This window comes from Crocodylus siamensis, chromosome 1 (assembly GCF_052110815.1).
Source record: "Crocodylus siamensis isolate JL-2025a chromosome 1, ASM5211081v1, whole genome shotgun sequence".
NCBI classification, from domain to species: Eukaryota; Metazoa; Chordata; order Crocodylia; family Crocodylidae; genus Crocodylus; species Crocodylus siamensis.
In genome coordinates, this window is record NC_143395.1 from 180,622,524 (window position 1) to 180,643,591 (window position 21,068).

At 41.8% G+C, this 21,068-nt stretch overlaps 1 protein-coding gene across 3 annotated transcripts in view; it reads right to left on the reverse strand.

Moving 5' to 3' along the window:
• The window catches only part of USP34 (ubiquitin specific peptidase 34), a 242,410-nt gene that overhangs the window by 133,773 nt on the left and 87,569 nt on the right, over nt 1–21,068 (reverse strand). For 2 of the 3 annotated variants that reach the window (XM_090050232.1, XM_090050214.1), the window contains exons 11-20: nt 20,407–20,532; nt 19,839–19,968; nt 19,154–19,189; nt 18,627–18,757; nt 15,874–16,487; nt 15,144–15,358; nt 11,799–11,914; nt 11,594–11,721; nt 4,423–4,512; nt 1,760–1,855 (exon numbers count right to left, since the gene is read on the reverse strand). In XM_090050232.1, coding sequence (XP_089906358.1) covers nt 1,760–1,855; nt 4,423–4,512; nt 11,594–11,721; nt 11,799–11,914; nt 15,144–15,358; nt 15,874–16,487; nt 18,627–18,757; nt 19,154–19,189; nt 19,839–19,968; nt 20,407–20,532 — 1,682 coding nt within the window. The remainder of the gene's footprint in view (nt 1–1,759; nt 1,856–4,422; nt 4,513–11,593; nt 11,722–11,798; nt 11,915–15,143; nt 15,359–15,873; nt 16,488–18,626; nt 18,758–19,153; nt 19,190–19,838; nt 19,969–20,406; nt 20,533–21,068) is intronic. The other variant, XM_090050223.1, reaches the window with a different exon arrangement.

Consider the following 21,068-nt stretch of genomic DNA (forward strand, 5'->3'; position numbering starts at 1 on the left):
TATTCTACTTTCAAAACCTGAAACTTAGGTCAAGAAATAATCTACACTCCAGCCATAAAAATTGTAGCAACATATATAGTAATTGGGGAAAAAAAAGATGATATGCAGTAGGGCTGTGTGAAGCTTTGGTCCCCGATTCGATCCAGCGGAGATTCAGGTCGATTCAGTGGCTGAATCTCCGAATACAAATTGAATCAGGAGACCTTTTAATCTCTCCAAATCGAATTGGAACCCTCAGAACCAATTCAGAGAGATTCATAAAGATTCAACGATTCAGACATAGACACACCTTTAAATGTTTTTTCTACATACCTCAAGGTACCAGGTGGCTCGTGAATGCTGAGATGCTGGGGTGGATGCAGCACTCCACAGAAGCATGGGGGGCTCCTCGGCGTGCTCGGCAGCAGACCCGGATGTGAACCAGAAGCACTTCACACCCCTCTGGTTTGCCGACAGTTTCCTCCTGGGTCTGTGGGGGTACCCAGGGAACCCCTGTGGCTGATTGCCGAGCCAGGTGGGTGTGGGAAGGGGGACCCCAGCACCCTTCCCAGAGGACCCGGGAGGCTTTGTGGGACACTCCATCTGCCCCAGCATTGCAGTGTTCACGCGGCACGCCTGGTACCTCAAGTTATGTAAAAAAACAAACATTTAAAGTTGTGTCTATCGCCAAATTGCTGATTCTTCAAAATCAGCATCAAATCTTCAGATTTGGATATGGCCAAACCGAATCGGGTACAGTGATCTGAATCAATGAATCGTATCACTATCCCTGATTCGCACGCCCCTAATAGGCAAGCTTTGTATGTATTTTGCACAATTTGAATTGAAGCAGTTTGTACTCAGTATCTAAGGCTCTAAGCAGACATTTCATTTGAGCCAGTCTTGACTGTCCTGGGTTTTAAGGCAGGCCTTCAATACCTGTATGCTCTTCTTTTTATTCCAGGGAATACAAATGGAACATCTGTGCCTGGCCTCTCTCAATACAAATGGAACATCTGTACCTGGCCTCAGTTTAAGACAGAAGCAGCCCACCATTAATACACAGCCCTTCCAAGCTGTTCTGATACCGGTAGGGGACCAGAGAGAGCACACAGCCTGACAGGTTTGGCTCTGGAATGACTCCCAATTAACTTGATTGACCTGCAATTAAATTTATAGCTTTAAACAGCACTGGTGTAGGCAAGTGTTACCCCATCTTCTCTTGCATACTTCACAGGTACTTAGAGTACCTGTAGGATCCCAGGACAAAAAGGTTTTTTTTCCCTGGGAGAACTGCAACCTCTGTTTACATGTTAGCAGAATGGAATTAAATTTCTAATGTATTTGCCAAATGCCGAGAAATATTTGAACTTCCAACCGTTGCTTATAGATAGAATTACTCTTCTGGTGAGAAACTTTGCACATACTGCCTACTAATACTGTATTTCTCATCTGATACAAGTCACTTATTCAGTAAAGATAAAAAGGAAAAGGGGAACAATATAATAGCTTGTTTTTTGCTGTGAACTATTTCATACTTAAGAATAAATATTCAGTAAACTGTAAAACAAGTTTAGAAACAGATCTCATTCAGAGCTATCCAACTCTCTGATCTGTAGGAAGGAACAAAGCTTTGGGTAAAGTTTCAAATGTGACCCTTACTAATAACTAAATATTTCAACTGTTTAAATTCACAATGTTCAAATGTGCTTTCAATGTGTTTAAAAGATATATAAAAATATTCAATACTCACAAAAAACAGTGCACATACTATACTTACAAGGCATGTTTATGCCGTCCTTCCCTAACTGCTTGGATGTAGTGTACCAAATTATCAAAGAAAAGTTTCATCATGTTAAGTTCCTTTTCTGCCCACCTGTTCCAATTGAAGGGAGAAAAGCTTAATTTTTTTCCTTTGAGGAATATATTGCAATGAAGTTCAAGTACATATTAACAGTAAACAAATCACTTCCTATCTGCCTTGAAGATGCCCCCATCACTTGTAAAACCTTGAGGATTCTCTACAGAGTTTCTCTGTTCTTAATTTTCATTTTTAAGTATCCCTAGGCTAATCACCATTTTCAAGATGATGTCTAACAGGAAAGAACTCCCTTCAGAGCCCATCAGATCTGCTCACTGTGACCCTGATTTGGCAATGACCAGAAGCATGTGCCTAACTAAGATTATAAGTAGTTATCCACTGACTTCACCCATATGTTTAGTTAAATAGTTGTTATAGTTATTATACCCGAGGGAATTATGCACAGAAAAATTCAGCCGTATGTGCAGAAATATTCAAAATTATACCTTTTTTTAAACACAAATTAAACTAAATGTAACACTATTTGAACTTTCTTTAGAAATATATGTAGGTACTTTTTATGGCTGGGGGGTGTGTGGGAGAGGTAGTGAAGGGATGTGGGTATGGGAGTATGTGGGGTTTGTGGGCAGGCATGGGGTTTGTGAGCAGGCATGGGGTTTGTGAGGGGACTGTGAAAGGCTGTGGATGTGTGTGTGGGAGGGTTTGGGTGGGTGTGGGGTTTGTGGTGCACAGCCCCCACCGCTGGTGTCTCAGCAGTAGGCAGGGGCCCTTGGGACACTCATGGCTGCAGCAGGCAGAGCCCACCAGTTGCATGCTCCTCCGGCTAAGTCCCAGGGCCTGCACATGCTGGCACGGAGCTGGCCTGGCCTGCTGGCATGACCCTTCAGACTATACCAGACCAGGTGGGCTCCAGGTCAGCACACTGGGGTCATGGCACTGGAGGTGGAAGCTGTTTGCCATTCCATTGGGCCAGGCTGGGCTATGTCCTCCATGCGTCACTTCCTGCTGGAGTGCCAGAAGCCCCACACGGAGGGCTGACTCATGGTGCATGGATTGGGCTGGGTGGGAAGCCACACATGGAGGCACAGAGTTGCATGCTGTTAGGCCAGGCAGGCTCCTGGTTGCCTCCACATGTGGCTTCCCACTGGAGGGCTGGAAGCCCCATGCAGAGGCCCAGAGCCAGCAGGCCCAAAGGTGCACAGCCCATACCCACTCACAAACCCCACACCTCCCCCATCTCCTGCAGGCAGGAGGTCCTCTCTCCACCTATCCAGCTGTCCAGTCATGCAGCACTATGCCTCCACATCATGGCGCTCCCAGTTGGAGTGCTGGGAGCCCCGTGAAGGTAGAGGTACAAAGCCTGCCATGGTTAAATTATGCAAAATTATGCAATTATGCATGGGCATGCATTTTATGTACAAAATTGCATGGGCACATAATTGCATATTCCCCAGAGTGTAAGTTATGGGCCAGTTTTAAGGTCACCCACTAATTTCAGTGGGACTACTCATAAGCTTAAAGGTAGGCATGAACTCAAATACCCTGCTGAATCATGGCCTGCTTATGAACAATAGATACCATGTACTATGTCTTTTTAAAAAATCTAGGTAAGCTCCAAGCTTCTGCGAGCCTAGAAAGTTAGCCTGTTTTTTTCCCCCTCAATATGGCAATAAAGCTGTACAGTTCCTTCATTTCGTCAGAACAGAAGATTTTAAAGTGAATGTTTTATTGCTAAAAGGCACCAGGTACACAGTGAAAACAGAGAGAGCAGTTTCTAGTAAAATAATTTTTTTCCATACACATCATTCATGCCCTTCTAGAATTTTCTGACCGATCTACTTGTGATGATCTAAAGGTACAAACCCACCAAACATGAGCCTTTGCATAAATTATGCTCATATTATTTTAAAAAACAAACAAAAAAACAAACGAAAAACAAAGATAAGACAAAGAATTAAAAACTCATTTCATTCCATTTGACGGCAATCAAGTGATAGCAACTGGTCATTATCAACCTAGGCCATATCAAAGCACCTCAGTTCCCAATGGTTCCTTGGACATCACAATGGACCCCCATGCAAAATATAATCCTTTTGTGAAACTTACTGCCATGAGACAATGGGGAGGCTATCACTTTAACAAGGTTCAAGAGAGGATTAGATAAATTAATGCAAGATAGGTCTATCAGTGGGTACTAAACATTATAATCAAGGATGCAAGCTCCAAATTAGGATTCCAGCTCTAAATGCTGGAAGCTGGAAGGGAAGAGAAACAGGTAGCCAGATCAGTCTGGAGAGGCCGTGCATAAATACTCTTCCACTTAGCAGTCACACTGTGCCACTGTAAGATACAAAAGGTCTACACATTGATTAATGTGCTTTCTTAATGCGCAGTAGTGAAAGTGAGCGCTTTTTTAGTAATGCTTAATGCACAGTGGCCTATTTTTACTGCACATTAACATACTAGCAGTTGTTTTTCACACAATGCTTTAATGCATAGTAAAACAGGTTACCGTGCATTCAAACGCACATGTAGCCGCTCCCACAGAGTACTGAGCTATATAGACCTGTGGACCTTACACTCTTACAGGGGAAAAGGACTTTAGTATTTTTTTTACTTACATTGTAATCCAGTGCGTGTCATAGCTGCTTCCAAATTGCTGAAAGGTACCAAATAACTTTGGAAGAAGACGAAGTGAAACTACTACTGATCTAAAAGGAAAAGAAAGAATGAGATTTTAATTTTTATCACTTGAAATCTGTAACTAAGAAGTTGCTTTGAGCAGCTCGTGTTTTACAATGAAAACTATTCAATTGAAAGCAGTGGAAGCTGAAGCAGGAAGAGTAGCCACTAGACCCTGGCTACTCCTCGAACAAGGCATGCAACAGTAGCTGGGTAAGAGCCCAGAGCCTGCAAGTTAGCTTCTCATGGACAGTTGGTTGGACAAGCCCTGAACGAAAAGTATTGGACATATTCAGGTAAAGTTTACTTTGTGTGCAATCATCTAATGAACCGGGGTTAGTCTGTCAATAGTTTACGTATTTATATTTAATACCTCATGCACAGCCTCATTGAAAAAAAAACTATGAACAAGTATCAAATACATTAGCATTGCCTTTTCTCATTGAAGTTTAAAATGTCAAAATATGTCATCAAATCCATACTCATAATTTCCACATTTCATGCAGAGAGGTAATACACCTTCTTTTGAAATTCTGAAAAAACAGACACAGCTTCCCTTTTAGTAACGTGATATACAGGCATACCTCGTTTTATTGCGCTTCGCTTTATTGCGCTTCGCAGATATTGCATTTTTTACAAATTGAAGGTTTGTGGCAACCCTGCGTTGAGCAAGTCTATCGGCGACATTTTTCCAACAGCATTTGCTCACTTCGCATATTTTAGCAATAAAGTATTTTTTAATTAAGGTATGTACATTGTTTTTTTAGACATAATGCTATTGCACACTTAATAGACTACAGTATAGTGTAAACATAACTTTTATATGCACTGGGAAACCAAAAAATTTGTGCGACTCACTTTATTGCGATATTTGCTTTATTGCAGTGGTCTGGAACCAAACCCGCAATATCTCTGAGGTATGCCTGTATATGTAGCAGGACAGGATCCGTCCCAAACTGCCAAAATAGCCACAACTATGCATGTATGAGAAAGACTAACTGCCTTCAACAACCCAAAAACATAACAATAACTAATATTGCACACCTTGCTATTTGAGATGGAAAATTAATTCCTTAAAAAAAATAAATACCCCAAAATTGTTTACATGATGCATCTTACCGGGAATAAGGTTCTTTGCGGAAAGGAAAATTGTGTGATAGGAAAAATACCAATAAGCTTGGCTGCTTAATCAACCAGAAGTAGCTTTCACTTATGCTGTACTTCAGACAACACAATGATAAGAGCCTATAACACAAGCGTCTAGGAGGCACAGAGCCAACTGAAGATTCCTAGCTGGAGCAAGGAATAGCTCAATATTTCCCCTTACACAAGGAAGCCAAGATAATTCTTAATTTAAGATGTTTATTAGATATTTTTTGCAGTGGATATATTTGATGAATTTGCGTCTGTGAATGACACGATCATTTTTAACCAGTTTGTTGAGGTCTCTAAATAGTAATATCCTAAGGCTGTGTTTGTCCTACTTCTATCAAAAGTCATAACTTTTTGCAAGAGATAAGCCCATACACTTTTTTTTCTTCTCGCTATCTCTATCCACCCTGATTGCCCTTTTTCTTTTTGACATGGATTTCCTTAATGTTAAAAAACTGTTTTTATTTCATTTTATTACACACCATGAAAATCAACGTGATGAAAAGACAGTACTTAATACATGGGAATCCAAGCACGGTTTATCTTGGTCTTTTCTGATTTCTTATGCATAATATAGCTGTATTTATTTTACATGCTAGCATCTATAAATTTATTGTGTTACAAGAAACAGACTGAAAAAGTTTAATAATTATCTATCGAGCTTTATTTCCTATATATCGTCCAGTCAACCCACTACTAAGCAAGATTCTGCCATGAATCTTGATAAAATGTGATTCTGCATTAGAATAGCAGAAAGTAACTGTTTTTAACTTAAACTATGTATTAATGATTATGAAGTCACTTAAAATAGTTTTATTACAAAATAAAGATTCTAAGCTAAATATAATGTGAACTTCCCATAACAAGCAACCACCCTTAGTCTCACTTCTGAAAAAAGCACTTTCAGAAACTCATTTAGACTTGGACTTAAGCCAGATTAGAAAGTAATGGGTACCTCCAAATGCTAAAGGTTTTCTGAGTTACAGGTAGTAAGTTGCTATCAGCAACTTGCTTTGCCTCAGTAAAACAGGATTTATGTTTACAACAGGTTCTTCAGTAGGCCTGGGTGAAGCATCCAGTATTTGTTTTGGATTCAGCCGATTCCGGGGACAGTGATTCGATTCAGTGATTCGAATCACTGTCTCAAATCAAATAGGCCAAATCTCCAAATCAAACAGGCCCCATTCCCTGCTCACACTCTCAGCCCCATCAATGGCTGCCCCGCCTGGCTCCAGCATCCTGACTCGTTAAAAAGGAAAAAAGCCCCAACTCACCTGCTGCTGCCAGGCAGGGGGCAATCCTCACTGGCCCCCCACTGCCCTATGCTGTGTGGGGGGCTCTGTCATGAGCCCCTATCCCCCACTCACTCTCCCAGCCCCCCTCATGGCTGCCCCAACCGGCCCCAGCCTCCCAGCCTTCTTTTTTTTTTAAAGAGCCAGAGGCTGGGGCTGGGAGAGTGGGCAAGGGTCAGGGGGTGCTCAAGGGGACTGGAGGAGTAGGCAGGGGATAGGGCCTGGCGGGGGTTCCCCCTATGGTCCCCACCCCCACCCTCCTCCAGCCCCCACTCTGCTCCCTACTTACCAGCACAGTCTGGGTCTAGCTCCCTGCAGCTGTGAGTGGGGACTGCCCAAATCACCGAAGCTCTCTGAATCTTTTCCAAAATGATTTGGACAGCTTCACATCAATTCAGACCTTTTTATTGATATCCTGATTCGATTTATGTTTGGAGATTCAGCCACCAAATTGGGCTGAATCTCTTCTGAATTGAATCGGCACCCAAAGCTTCGCACAGACCTATTTTTCAGGTGTTTAACTGGGTTTTTTCCTAACTTTCCAAAGTGCACATGCAAGTTCTACTAAAGTTAATACAATTCACAAATGTCTACTGAAGTGCAAATTGTCATCGAAGACTGTAACTATAAATTAGCTTATTGTGTGTGTATATTTCTCTTTATTTAGATATATACATATTTAAGGAATACAGTGTAACTAATTTAGTAATAATATTATTTTACAAAAGAGACATTTATCTAGAATCAAGCCTTGAGCAGCCATCTTCCCACAAAAGGCCCAAAAGCAATTTTATGGATCTCCATCAGCTACACTGCTTTCTTGCAACTGTGTACTATGGAGAAAATCACTAGTAGACATCCCCAAATCCCACACAAAGTGCAACCATATATGAGTACACAACTCTGTATCAGTGGTTCCTTGAATCGGTCGATCCAATAATCCAAAATACTAGCGATTAAGTAAACATGCAATTTTCTGCCTCCATGTTCGCAACTTGCAGTAATGTAATTAGGGGTGGGTGAATGGAGTACCACCCCTGGGCACCAACAGAGAGTCTGCACTGTGGTGGCAGTAACAGCACTTGGATACAGTAACCCTCTTTTCCCCCACCCCTACTAAAGACGGCACTTCTATTGCTGCTAAATTCCCTGTTGCCCATTGCCACTGGCAGTGGTACTCAACCATGGCAATCTGCAGTGAGGGAAGTAGAGGCAGCAACAGCTTCAGAATGGGGCATAAAGTTGGCCAACTAGGTTTAGGGAATAGTAGCCCAGGGCACAAACATTACTAGTTATGCTTCTAGCAACCTACTTAAAAAGCAACCTGAACACCACATATCAGATACCATTTTAGATATGCCAAACAAGTGGCAGATTGTCAAAAGTAATGCCAACACCATGCTCAGAAATAATGCCATGCATTTGATGGAAGCTTTCAGTGACAGCATCTATTTTTAAAGGCCTTAATAAAATTGACCTGATTTTAAGAGATGCTGAAGAGCTGCAGCTCCTATTGATTTAACGGGGAGCTAAAACTGGGTAAATTGCTCAAAATTAGGCCTTTTTATTTAAAAACCTCCATATGAATTTAGTAGGCAATCAGGACTGGAAAGTCACTTTTAAGGTGTAAATTTTTTCTTTTTTAATAAAAAGTACTAACTGCCAGCTTTCATAACAGAAGCATTATGGCCTATATTATTTAAGAAAAGGAAAAGAAAATTAAAGAATTAGTGACCAGGTTGACCCATTTAGCCACTCAAGTCTCACTTTCAAACGTGATTTAGGAACTTGGGATCTCAAGTCCCACTGAAAGTCAAAGTGCCCAATCAATTTAAAAAAATAAGACTGTTCCATTAGTTTCCCTTCCTTGTCTAGCAACTGGAAATTAGTATCAAATACAATTCTGGACATATTTACTAGATATGTCCAGGAGCATAAGGTCCAATTCTGGACCTTAACTTCTAATGATCATAAATAACTAAGAAAAAATGCTGATGGATAAAAACTATACATAAACTACATACTGAGAATATTCTCTCTTAGAGCATATATTTTAAAGGATTTCCTTTTTTTCTCCAGTGCTGTTTTTACACAAACCATAGAATATGAAACCTTGTCACCAGGATCAAATTCACCAGTCTTGCTAATGCACACCATTGCAACAGATGTACCTTAAAAACCAAATGGAAACCAAGACGTAACAACTATATGTTACAAAATTTTGGAAAAACAGCTCAGACTAAAATGGTAATAATGACTAATGCTAGAGCAGTCAGTCACATATGGAAGATATGTTGGAAGTAGGGTTGTCAAATGATTAAAAAGTTTGATCACAATTCACTGCACGATTAAAAAAATTAGTTGCAATTAAATCACAATTTTAATTGCACAGCTAAAAACTCATAATAATGCATGGAAAAACCTCAAAATAATGCAACATTATGCAGTGGTTGGGGGGTGGAATTTGTGAAGGTGTAGGGGCTGTGGGTGTATGCGTGGGGTTTGGAGCTCAGGGAGGGGAGATGCCCAGAGTGGGGTCTGGAGCCTGGGGAGGGGGGACCCCTGCACACCCTGGCAGGATGCTTAATCTGAGTGGGGTCTCTGTGGAGTTGCCCGGGGCCCAAGGGGTGTCTCTCACCCGAGCACACCCCACCCTTGCCCCAGCAGCAATGGCCATAGGCAGTCCGGGGTGGGGACAGCTGCTCTGGCCCTGGCCTGAACTTCTCCACTTACTTGCTCAGCAGGTCCCAGGAGGTCCCAACCCACCCCAGGCCCGAAGGTGCCAGGCAACCTTGCCACAGCCCAGCGCTGCCTTCTCCAAATACCCAGCGCTGCCAGCCTGGCTACTCGGAACCACAAATGGGAGTTGTGAGTGGGTGTGGGCCTCACCCCACCTTCCTACTGCAGCCACCCAGACACACATCCCGCCAGGACCAGCATGGAGCTGTCAGGAGCCCAGGCAGTGCAGGGAGGAGAGCAGCAGCTCTTGCTCTTTTTGGCAGTGGCACTGGGCACGGCTCGGGTGGTGCTGGGCTGGGGCTGGGCATGCAGCGCTGCATAGGCCAGGGGCTGCAGGAGGTGGCTACACAGGAATCTCAAACTGGCTGCAGCAGCTGCATCCAGAGACACTGCCATACTGCTCCCCAGGGGCCCAGACTGGGGATATACAGGGACCCACAGGCCCAGAGGCAGCTCATGCCAGAGTTTCCAGGTGGTCCTGACCCACCCTGCCCTAAACAGTAGAGCCCCAAAGGTGCCAGGCAGCCCCACCAGGGCTCAGGGCCATCTTCCCCGAACCCCTGGCACTGCCAGCCCAGCTGCTCTGGGCCCTGGACAGGGGTTGTGGGAGAGTGCACAAGTGTACCCCCACTCTCCCCCTTCCTGCTGCACCTACCCAGAGCCTGCACCTAGGCTGCCCTACAGCTCCTCTGCACTGCCACTGTGTACTGCACAGCTGCAGACCTCTTCCTCTCCCCCACATGCCAGGCAGCACCCGGCTGGGGCTCCAGTGCTGGGCCAGGGGGAGAGATTTCCCCTCTACCCAGAAGTCTAAGTCTGGTGATGGGGGAAGGCAGGGGGTGGAATCCCCTCTCTGCACTAGGGGGCAGGGCTCAGAGGACCTGGGTGACCTAGCCAGCCCCTAGTTGTAGGGACCGTTCCCCCCTGGGGGGAGGACCACAAGGATTTGGGGGTGGGGGTGCACTAGGCAGTCAATCAAGTATGAGCCCTACTTGGCTGCATTTGGGTGCCTTTAGCAGTAGCTGGCAAACTGGGAGGCATGCTCTATCACCTCCAAGCTACTGGTATGGACCATTGCAGGAATCCGGCTGCAGGCATGAATGCGAGTTCACTTGCTTATCAGTTCAATGAATGCAGTTTAGAGAAACCTCCACAGACTGAATCGATTCAACCTGAGGCTTTTTGACTGTCTGTACTTAGCCTAGAACACAATTAGGAGATAATTTTTTCAACAGAAAAAAGTCACTCCATGTCTGATCTTACAGTTCTTGTGCTCAGAGGAAATCTAGCCAGCACCTTTACAAGACGAGCATGGGAACAGAAATTCATTAGCCTACTGGACACCATGTACCAAGGACAATGACTTCATGGTCCTTTATAACCTATCTGATGCTTGCTAACCTCTGAACTTCACAGGTAATAATAACCCTTCTAAACAATCTTGTTCTTCCATCATCAGTTTTTTACTGCATGTTTCCTGCCTGTTGGATACTTAATCATTTCTCTTATATCCTCTTTCTTATTTACATATGGAGTTTTACACAAACTTTTGTTCTATCTGCTACTTAGCTGTGTTGCAGCTGCTTCTCTCCCAAAGGCTAGAACAAAGGTACTGCAATACCCAAAAGCATTGCCTACATGTATCCCAGCCATGCTGTTGGTCCAATAAAGATTTCACTCACAAGAATTCTTTCTTCCTGCAGAAAAGTTTAGAACATTTAGAGAGTTTGATTATTTTTGCTTTTATGTTTTTTTCCCTTACTAGCTTTATATAGGAAAAATAATAAATGGATACAGTCTACAGGACTTTGCTATAGGGCACTTCACTTAATGAAAGAAATGGGTCAACACCAACAGTAGCAACAACACCACAGTAAATCACTATAACAATTTATGACAGAAAAATTAAAATCACATATTCAGTTACCTGTTATTTGCTAAGTTTTCTAGGCAGCCTTCAATGAATCTCATTCGAATCTGTCTATCAGTAAACCAGCACACCAAGGAACATAGCAGCTTCTCTGCTTCATTTATTAACCCTTCAGAAAGATGAATCTAGAGCAAGTAAAAGTAAGTTATTGACATGCATTTATTTCCTTTTTGCAAATATTCTTCTGCAATATGTAACTTACTGCATCTTCATCCTGAACCAGATCCCACAAAAGAGTATTTCCCTTCTTACAAACATTGTCCAAGTTAATATCCGTCACTGCATTGCTGTTGTATTGGTGTTTATGAACTGCAGGCCCTGAGCAAAACATAGAGGCTGTTACTGAATACTTGTAAAGGACAGTCTAATTTGAATATTATCCCTCAGGGTACAGCTATGAAAAGATCTTATTAATTTATTTTAAATATATTTTGTCAAATTTATATATAGTCACAAGTTTTCTTATAGATACGATATATTAGAAAACCAAGATGATGCAACTGTACAAGCAGTCTATAAGACAACTGATCTATAGTGTAGTTTGTCCATGCCAACAGAAGATTTATTTGGTCTGTGCAATTTGTATTTTATTTATTTTTTTAAGAGACCAACTGCAGACTTTATAAAGAATGGAGGTCAAGGAAGGGATCCAAGTCATTTAAAAAAAAAAACTTTCCTCCCTTATTCTGAACGGTACCATATTCATCCAATAAAACACCACCACCACCAGGCATTTTCTTCCAAAAAACATTTAAAGTTTATCTTTCTGCATCCATAATTTGTAAGGTATAACAGCTCATCGAGGACAATTTTGCTTTCATGTGGACACATGCGATACTGTTTAGATGTTTAAGAAATGATGCATCAGAAAAGCCTAGGAAACATTTAACATATACAATTTAAGTCTATATGTGAAAACATGGTAATTATCTGGCAGCTGTAAAATTAGGGATAGCAAAAGTCATCTGGGCTGAGATCCTAATCAAAATCTTAACTTTAGTGTTTAAAACAAAAAACAACTGGATAACATTTAAGGTGGAATGCCGAAGAAGTGATCCACAGTATATTCCAACAATGACAAAGATTTTAGTTTCACGTTAACTGCAATAAAAGAAAGGAGAGAAAGGCATTTCTACCCTAAGAAATAACCATAGTTATTTTCCTTTCTTAAAATAGTACAGAGAAGTTTGACAGCCAATTTAAAATCCAGTAGACTGGGCATAGGTTTAGAGAACCAGCAAGTCCTGAGTTCTAATGCATACTTTTCAATTGGTCTAATATAGAACTTCGGGAAAGTTATTTAACTTCTGTTCCTTGGTTTGCCCCACCTATAAAGTGGTCATAAATACTGCCTATTAAGGAAAATCGTGAGTGGGATTTATACAACCAGAAGAAAATAGGACTGGAAGGGACCTCACAAATCTAGTCCAGTCTTATTGCTCAGAGCAAGATTAACCCCAACTAAACCATCCCAGTCAAGCGCTGGTCTACCCTGCTCCTGAACACTTTGAAGGACAGAGATTCCACAACCCCTTTAGGTAGTCTGTTCCAGTTCCTAACCACCCTCATAGTCAGAAAATTCTTCCTGATCTCCAACTTGTATTTCCTCTGTTACAAACTGAGGCTATTACTTCCAGTTCAGGGGTTGTCAACAGGGAGTACGCGTACCCCTGGGGGTGCTTGAGAAGGCCCTAGCAGGTATGTGTGGACAGTGGGTGCCACCTACCTGGACACAGGGCAAGCTTGCACATGGCAGCTGCTACCACTCAATGTTCAGCTGTGCGCCAACCCTCCGCCCCACCTGCATCCAGTTGTGCACACCACCTGCCCCTCCCCCCATTTGGTAGAGCAGGTAGGCGGCACCTGTGCTGCGTCTAGCCACCAGGGGGTACACGGATCTAAAAAGGTTGAAAACCCGTGTTCTAGTCCATCCTCTATGGCCACAGAGGAAAGCCCATCTCCATCCTCTCTACAATTGCCCTTAAGGTATTTGAAAACTTTTATTAAACCTCCCCTCTGTGTTTTCTTCTCCAAGCTAAATAACACGAGTTCTTTCAGCCTTTCCTCATAAGTCTTGCTTCTCAGACCCCTAATCATTTTTATCACTATGTGTTACACACTTCCCAATCTGTCCACATCCTTCTTGAAGTATGAAGGCCAAAACTGGACACAGTTAAAAAACTGGGTTAAAAAAATACTTTGAAAAAACATAAGGCACAACGTAAATGCTAAGTATTACCACCTGTGCATTATAACAAACTAGTTATAATTTGCCTTTGGTTTCATTGAGGTAATCAGGTTCATATTACCACTGCCAGTCTGAAAGAAATTTAAAACAAACGTCCACAAAAGCAACCAAATGTTTTTGTTTTTTTTTAAAGTATGTTAGAAAATGCCTGTGCCCACCGTATACTTAAAAAACAGAAAAGAAAACCTGTGTCAGTTGCCTAAACCTCTTGATCCAACAACTGAAATACAATTAACCAATTATTTTCAGAGTACATTCACAACTGTTGTATGTAAGCAGTATAATCTTCAAATTTACAGCTGACATGTTAAATGTTATATGCAAGTGTTATACTGTTACATAATTGTTTTATATATAACAAGTGTATAATTTATTAACAATCACTACGTGACTTATACATCTAATCATATAAGTATGTCCAGGCAGAAAGTGAGGTTGCAGATCTCAATATATATAGAAGTCACAGTGATATAGATGTAGATTATATATAAGTGGTATATCTCTAGTGTCTTTTGTTCTACCTTAATAATAAACCATCCGGGGCGACGCATAGGGGGGTACATGTGCACACCCTGTGCGTGCCAGCACACCCCCTGCAAAAAGCTGCTGCTGACACTGCCGATGGTGCCTGTGGGCAGTTGCTGCTCATCACCTCACCGCTGGTCCATAATTGCCTCTGGCCACCACCACCTGCAGTACCTGCAGGTGGTCGCCGCTCACCACCCCCCACCCTGCCACCGACAGTGGTGGCGGTGTCTGTGGGAGCTCTCTGCTTGCTGCTGCTGGGCTCCTGCTGTCACCGCCGGGCTCCCGCCACTGCTGGCACAGCTGTGCCCCATCAGCCACCAGGGGCATGTGCCATTTATGAAAACATCAGTTACAAAAAACTATTTATCATGTTCTTCAGTCCACTAGATCGTATTTTATTTTACAAAGAAACTGTCTGACAACTGAACTTAAATAAAGTATACTTATAAAGAATCTGACAAGGAATCTAGCTTTTCCAAAATCCACATAATGTTGATGTCTTAGCAACATAACTATATGGAGGTCTGACTATGACTCAATACCAGAATTTCTTTCTGTTGACTATTCTTTTCTACATATCTTTATGTGTGTGCATGCATGCATACACATGCATACTACTTCTGTTCATTCACAAGCTTTGCTTCTTAAAATGATCTGCATGTTGAAATTACTGGGAGATGTATTCTTAAAAGATATAAAATTAAAAACAGAAGCAGTATAGTAAGATGAAGTATAAAAGTAGTTTCTTTCTTTGTCGTTATTGACTCTTACCTTGACTAAGGTGCTCATGGTAGATAGAGGCAAGATTAGGAAGGTGCTGTTGAAGATGAGATGTTAGCTCAGCATGTGAATTAATCTGCACAAGTTCTTCTTCACAACCAGACTCTTCACCATCAAAATCAGCCATATTTTTCTCTGATTTTGCACTGACCTGGGAACTACTACAACTGACATCATCTGCACTTAGCATATCATCAACCATGTGTCTGTAAAACAGAAACATTAAAATCAAATCTCTGAAGAACTGGATTTGTATAATAAAATCCCTGCCAAAATCCCCATTACAGAAACATTTCAGGAAGAAACTGTCACAGGAGACCAATTAATTGAAATACTTCTTTGCAGTGAAGAAATTCAACAGGTAGTTCTAAAATTGAATCAAACACAAACCAATATACATGAAGACACTTTGTATGTTTAGAGAGAAAGATAGGCATAAACTGGTATATTTCAGACTATCAAAAAATGATGGGTGCTATTTCTACTGAACAAAATACATTAGCAAGAGGACTTAATACTTCTCTTCTAATGTGTCTCTACATGTGACAACTTTAATCAGACAACGCTGATAAAATGGAACATGGGGCAACTACTCTAGTAGCAATCTGAACGATCCACAAGCATGGAATAAAACCTATAAAAATGTGCATCTGAACTATATATTAAGCTACTGCTTTTACTGATACTATAAAAGGAAAATAAAAGAAGTATTACAACCTACCCATCATGGTGATGATGGTGATGGTGATGATGATGATGCTGTGGCCCTATAAACTGCCGACAGTTAAACAGTTCATTTCCAATCGTTTCCCCAAGGAAATCCCCCGTATGTGTTATACAAGAATCCTGAGACCCTTGTGATATGTGAGCAGCACTCATTTCCCCTGTCATATCATGTTCTGTATCTTCAGCATGTGAACAGGTATCTAGCATCCTAATTCGGTTATCCACTGGTGGCACAGACTCAGCATTAAAAACATGGTCCTTTCCTGTCCCGTTGTTTCCACCACTCCTCTCTGCTGTCCCTTGTGAATCTCCCAAACAAATGCCTGTTTGAGAGTCCATCTTCCTGCTTCTGAGCTCTGCATTCCGACTGTTTTTCTGAGGATTATGACCCCTATCTTCCTCTTCTTCCTCTTCCTCTTCTTTGAGAGCTTCAATATCTGCAATATCTTCTGATTGCACCTCACTGCCAGGGCTTCCTGCAGACTGGCTTGCATGACTGGAATTGGCTTCATTACTGGATCCATCGCTATGGCCACTACTACTACCAGGACCACTACTGCCATCCTCACCACTGTTTGCCGTCTCATCAGAACTTCCTTGCATAGACTCCTACAATTTTAAAAATTGTTTATTTAAAATAATGTGTAAAGTAATCTTATCAACAAGTATATTAATAGCTGTATTTCAAAATTCTCTAATTCCGTATTTACTCAAATCCAAGATGATGTCCCTCCATTTAACTTGGGGGGGGGAGGGGAAGCGTGTCTTAGACTCAAGTATAGCCCAGGGAAGTAGCTGCTACAGCTCCAGATAAGGCCAGGGTACCTCACACAACAGGCAAGAGGTGCATGGTGGAGAGGAAGGGACAAGCAGAGTGAGGGGGGTAAAGGGACGCACGGAGTGCAGGGAAAGGATGCAGAGAAAACGGAGCACAGAATGAAAGGAGGGCAGGGAAAGAGCACTGGGAAGGAGATGCACATTGCAAGGGGGAACACAGAGAAAGGGCATGCAAAGTGAGGTGAGTGACAAAGCATGGAGCGGTGGGGACAGCTGCTGCAAGTCCAGCACTGATCCCAACCAGGCTGGAACCTGGAGCCTGAAGTCACAGCTACCACTTACGCCTGGCCCACCCATATGCTGTGTACTCCTAGCAGAAACAGAGCCAGAGTGCTGCAAAGGTAAGGGTGGAAGCAGGCTCCAGAAAGGGACAAGTGGCAGGAGGGGAAAGGTAAGGGGCACGACGATAAGGAGTACAGGGCAGGCTGCCTGCCTTCCAGCCACCGCTTTTCATGTAGCAATGATGGAGGTGATGAATTTAATAAGACCCTCCAGCAACTAGATGCTAGACATGGAAAATTAAAACATATTTATAATTTTCCATTTCTAGTATCTAACAACTGGGGAATCATCTTAAAGTCAGGGTTTTCCTGGATTTGGGTACATATAATAATAGTGTTTTTTTCATCCATTTGTAGTTCTTCTGTCTGTAATACATTGCCAGTATCCTGTTTTGTTTTACCAAAATTTACATATACAAACAAGATTTTTTTTTTAATTCCCCCATATGTTATATATTCTACACCTGAATATACTATGACATGATAGTAGGTCAAACGGGCATTAGAAAGTACAGTGAAGTACAGTTTTGCTTAAATATATTTCATGGCATAGTATTCTACTTTTTCTTAGCGTCTTTATTTACTTAGGGCTACATTGTGCCTTGCATGTATGTACACCCACAGAATATACGTATCCGTATCATCAGTTATACAATAAAATTTACATCATTGGCAACTGGCTTTTTTGGGCTGATGTGGCCAATAATGTTGCCAATAAATGCAGCATGCACACATGGCTAGGAGTGCAGCCTGGCAGCTCGGAGAGCAGTGTCCGGACAGTAAGTTGCAGGGGGAAGCAAACTGAGGCCACCATGGTGAGGGAGGGAGTGGGGGTGGGGCAGGTGCTGCACAGCTAGGATGGGGCAGGGAACAGAGCCACAGCTCATCTGGAGGGTGGCTCCCACAACTGTGTGCATCCCCAGGGGAGACATGGGGGAGCATATAATCCCTGGATCTGTGCACAGGGCATGGATGGGCTGCTGCTGTGTGCTTGGGGCCATGGGCTGCACCAGCCTCTGCTCAGTGGTGGGGCTGGGCCTGGGATGGGCAGGGGTGAGGTGGACGGCAATGGTGCTGGAAGATGAGGCTACAGCAAATTCTGGGGTGGCTGTAGCCCCCCATAATTCCCCCCTCCTAGAGCCACCACTTCCCACACCACCTCATCCGAGCACAGCCTGGGCCTAGCCCCCGTGCTGAGAAAAGGCCGGCACAGACTTCAGCCCTGAGTACGCAGCAGCAGCCAGCCCTCACTCCACACACACAGATCCGGGGGACACATGCCCCCCCCCGCCTCCCCCAGGGGTGTGTGCAACAGCAAGAGCCACACCCGACTCCTTGGACAAGCTGTGACTGTCCTGTGCCCTGCCCCGGCTGCGTAGCATCTGCCATTGCCCCTGCCCCACTTCCTCTCTCACCACGGGGCACTCAATCTGGCCCCTCACATACACTCTTCCCCCCCCCACCTCTACCCCACAACAGACTTACCAGCCAGATATTGCTCTCCAAGCTGCCAGGCTGCATATCGTCAATCGGATCGGTATCAGCTGATATGGCTGGTCAGCCAATGGCATCAGCCCAAAAAATCTTTATATGTGCACCCCTACCCATAATGTAAGATTTGTAACTGTACCTCTGTATCTGAAAGTCGTTGTTGAACATGTTTTGTTCTGTTAATAAGCTGTTCTTCCATCTCAATGTCACTACCCCCACTCTGATGGGTATCACTGTTGTCACTACTTTGAGGGCTAGCGGCAGGTGACCCTATTTGAAAAGCACATTCTCAGTTATATTCAAATTAGTGTAAATAACAAAGTAACAGTTTTAGATAAAGCTGCCTTGTCATCTTGAACTTAACACCTGCTAATAGTTCAACAAGGAATGAAACTCCTTATAAAATTATTTTTGAACAATCAAATCAGCACTTTGCTGCAAATCATGTTTCAGTAGCTGAAATGTCTAACGTATGGAATGCAACTGAGATAATCTGTCAGCCCTTTTACAAAATATAATTTTCTTCTGGTAACTCACATCTCAAAAGTAACACTTCACAGTTTGCACAAACTCATTTCTGCTACACAAAAACCTACTGCTTTAATGGCCATCTTGATATTAAAGATTACAAGTGAGGGTGCAGTGTATTTCTAGGACTTAACTTACAAGGCGATGGGGCTGCTCTCCTGAGCTCTTCTTCCTCTGAAGGGAAAGGAAAAAAAACAGGAGGGAAACATTCTAAGTGACTGAGCTGTTTTGGGTCAGCATATCACTTCTTCATAATTACATAAATCAACAGTGGCAAAGGAAGGGAAACCTAAAACAACATAGGGCCACCCCACATTCAGTAGTGATTGTAGGTACCTAAAAAGAAAAGCCTAAGAAAAGAGTAGTAATATGTATCATCAAAAAAAAAACAAAACGGTGAAAATTAGATTAACTTTTTGAAAAACAAACAATGTACTATAGATACAAACATTCAACAGAAGAGTAGTCAGCTGATAATTCATGGAGAAGTGTGAAAAAAGGACGAGAAAAATACATACAATGTGGATGTATTAGTAGTATTGTTTACTGAATGGAAAGCTTTTCAAGGATGTTCATAAAGTTTCAAAACTTCCTTGTGGAAAATAGGTGGGAACAGGAATTCTCTCTTTAATCTTCACCTTTTGACTTTATTTTTAAAATATGCTCCAAGATACACAAACCACATTTTAAAATAATTTCATGCATAGTCTACTAAAAATGAAGCTCATAGGTTAATATTACTAAGACTGATACAAATCAAAAACTCATCTATGACTTATGTTGGAAAAATACACACATATGACAACGTAAAATATATACTCACCTTTTTTATTTCCCATGGGTAGATTAGTACTGAGTAAAGATGCAAATGAACTCTGTTTTGAAAGCTGGGCCTTTGCTGCTAGTGCATTATTCCAAAGTGCTTTAATAAGCATTGATGCCAAATATAAGGTCTATAAACAAAATCAAATTATAGTTCTCTGAAAAAGCAGTAGGTTGTCTATGCAAAATACATACTTGTTGATTCCTTTGTATTCCAATATTACGGTGCATCAAAGTAAATATCACAAGAATACAAGTGAATCCATTTTTAACAAAACAGAAAAATGTTCTACATGAAAAATAAAGAAGCTTAAGAATCGCTATGTATAAATTTTCCAAAAGAGTATTATCTAAATTTAAAAGCCATAAAGGCTTACTTTAAAACAACAAAAGAATTTAAATTATATTTTCCTATTCAATACATTATTAAATATTCCAGTGGTCCAAGAGAAACAAATATTACGTGACTAATATGCTAATATCCTGCCTTTCTTTTTTCTTTAAATGCAATTTATATTCCACAAGAGTTACAAAATGTACAGCTGTACTTCAGGTTTCTTTGTTTTTACCTGTTCAGTATGAGCACTTGGATGAAGAGTTGAGACTAGATTAAGAAGATGTCTAAGTGGGACAGGGTCCAAGTTCTTGATCAATGAAGGAAAAAGATCATGTATATAACGACTACAATGCTTCAACTACAAAAATAAAACAAAGAAGTGAAACATTCATAAACCTGGCCAGGTTAAAAAAAAAAAAATTAAAAAATCATACAACACTCTAGAAACTTCATTATACAAAAACAGTTCTCAGCAATATCAAATATCAGAAAAGCTACCAATTCTGATTTAACCCAACAGTCTTACTTCCAAGCACTTGAAATCTAAAGATATTACATGTAAAAACCACAGCGCTCATTTACAGTTTTAAACTTAAAAGAGGTTTTGGGTGATGTATGTTTGGAACTGATTTTTTTTAATTGAATTGTTAATTCAGTCATTTTTGTCTCTTAAAATTTGACTAGTATTTCATGTTAGCACTGGTGAGTGCAAATAAAGATGTTACAAATTAAAGCCACTATCTACAAAACACAATTCATCCAAATTATGATGCCTTCAACATAAATGGTATATATGGATATAGCCTCCACAGCAATTAATAGTGTTTTCCTTTTAAGTGGCCTTTCCCATGGCACTGAAGAAATAGCGCTCAAGATCAAACAAGAGAAGCCTCC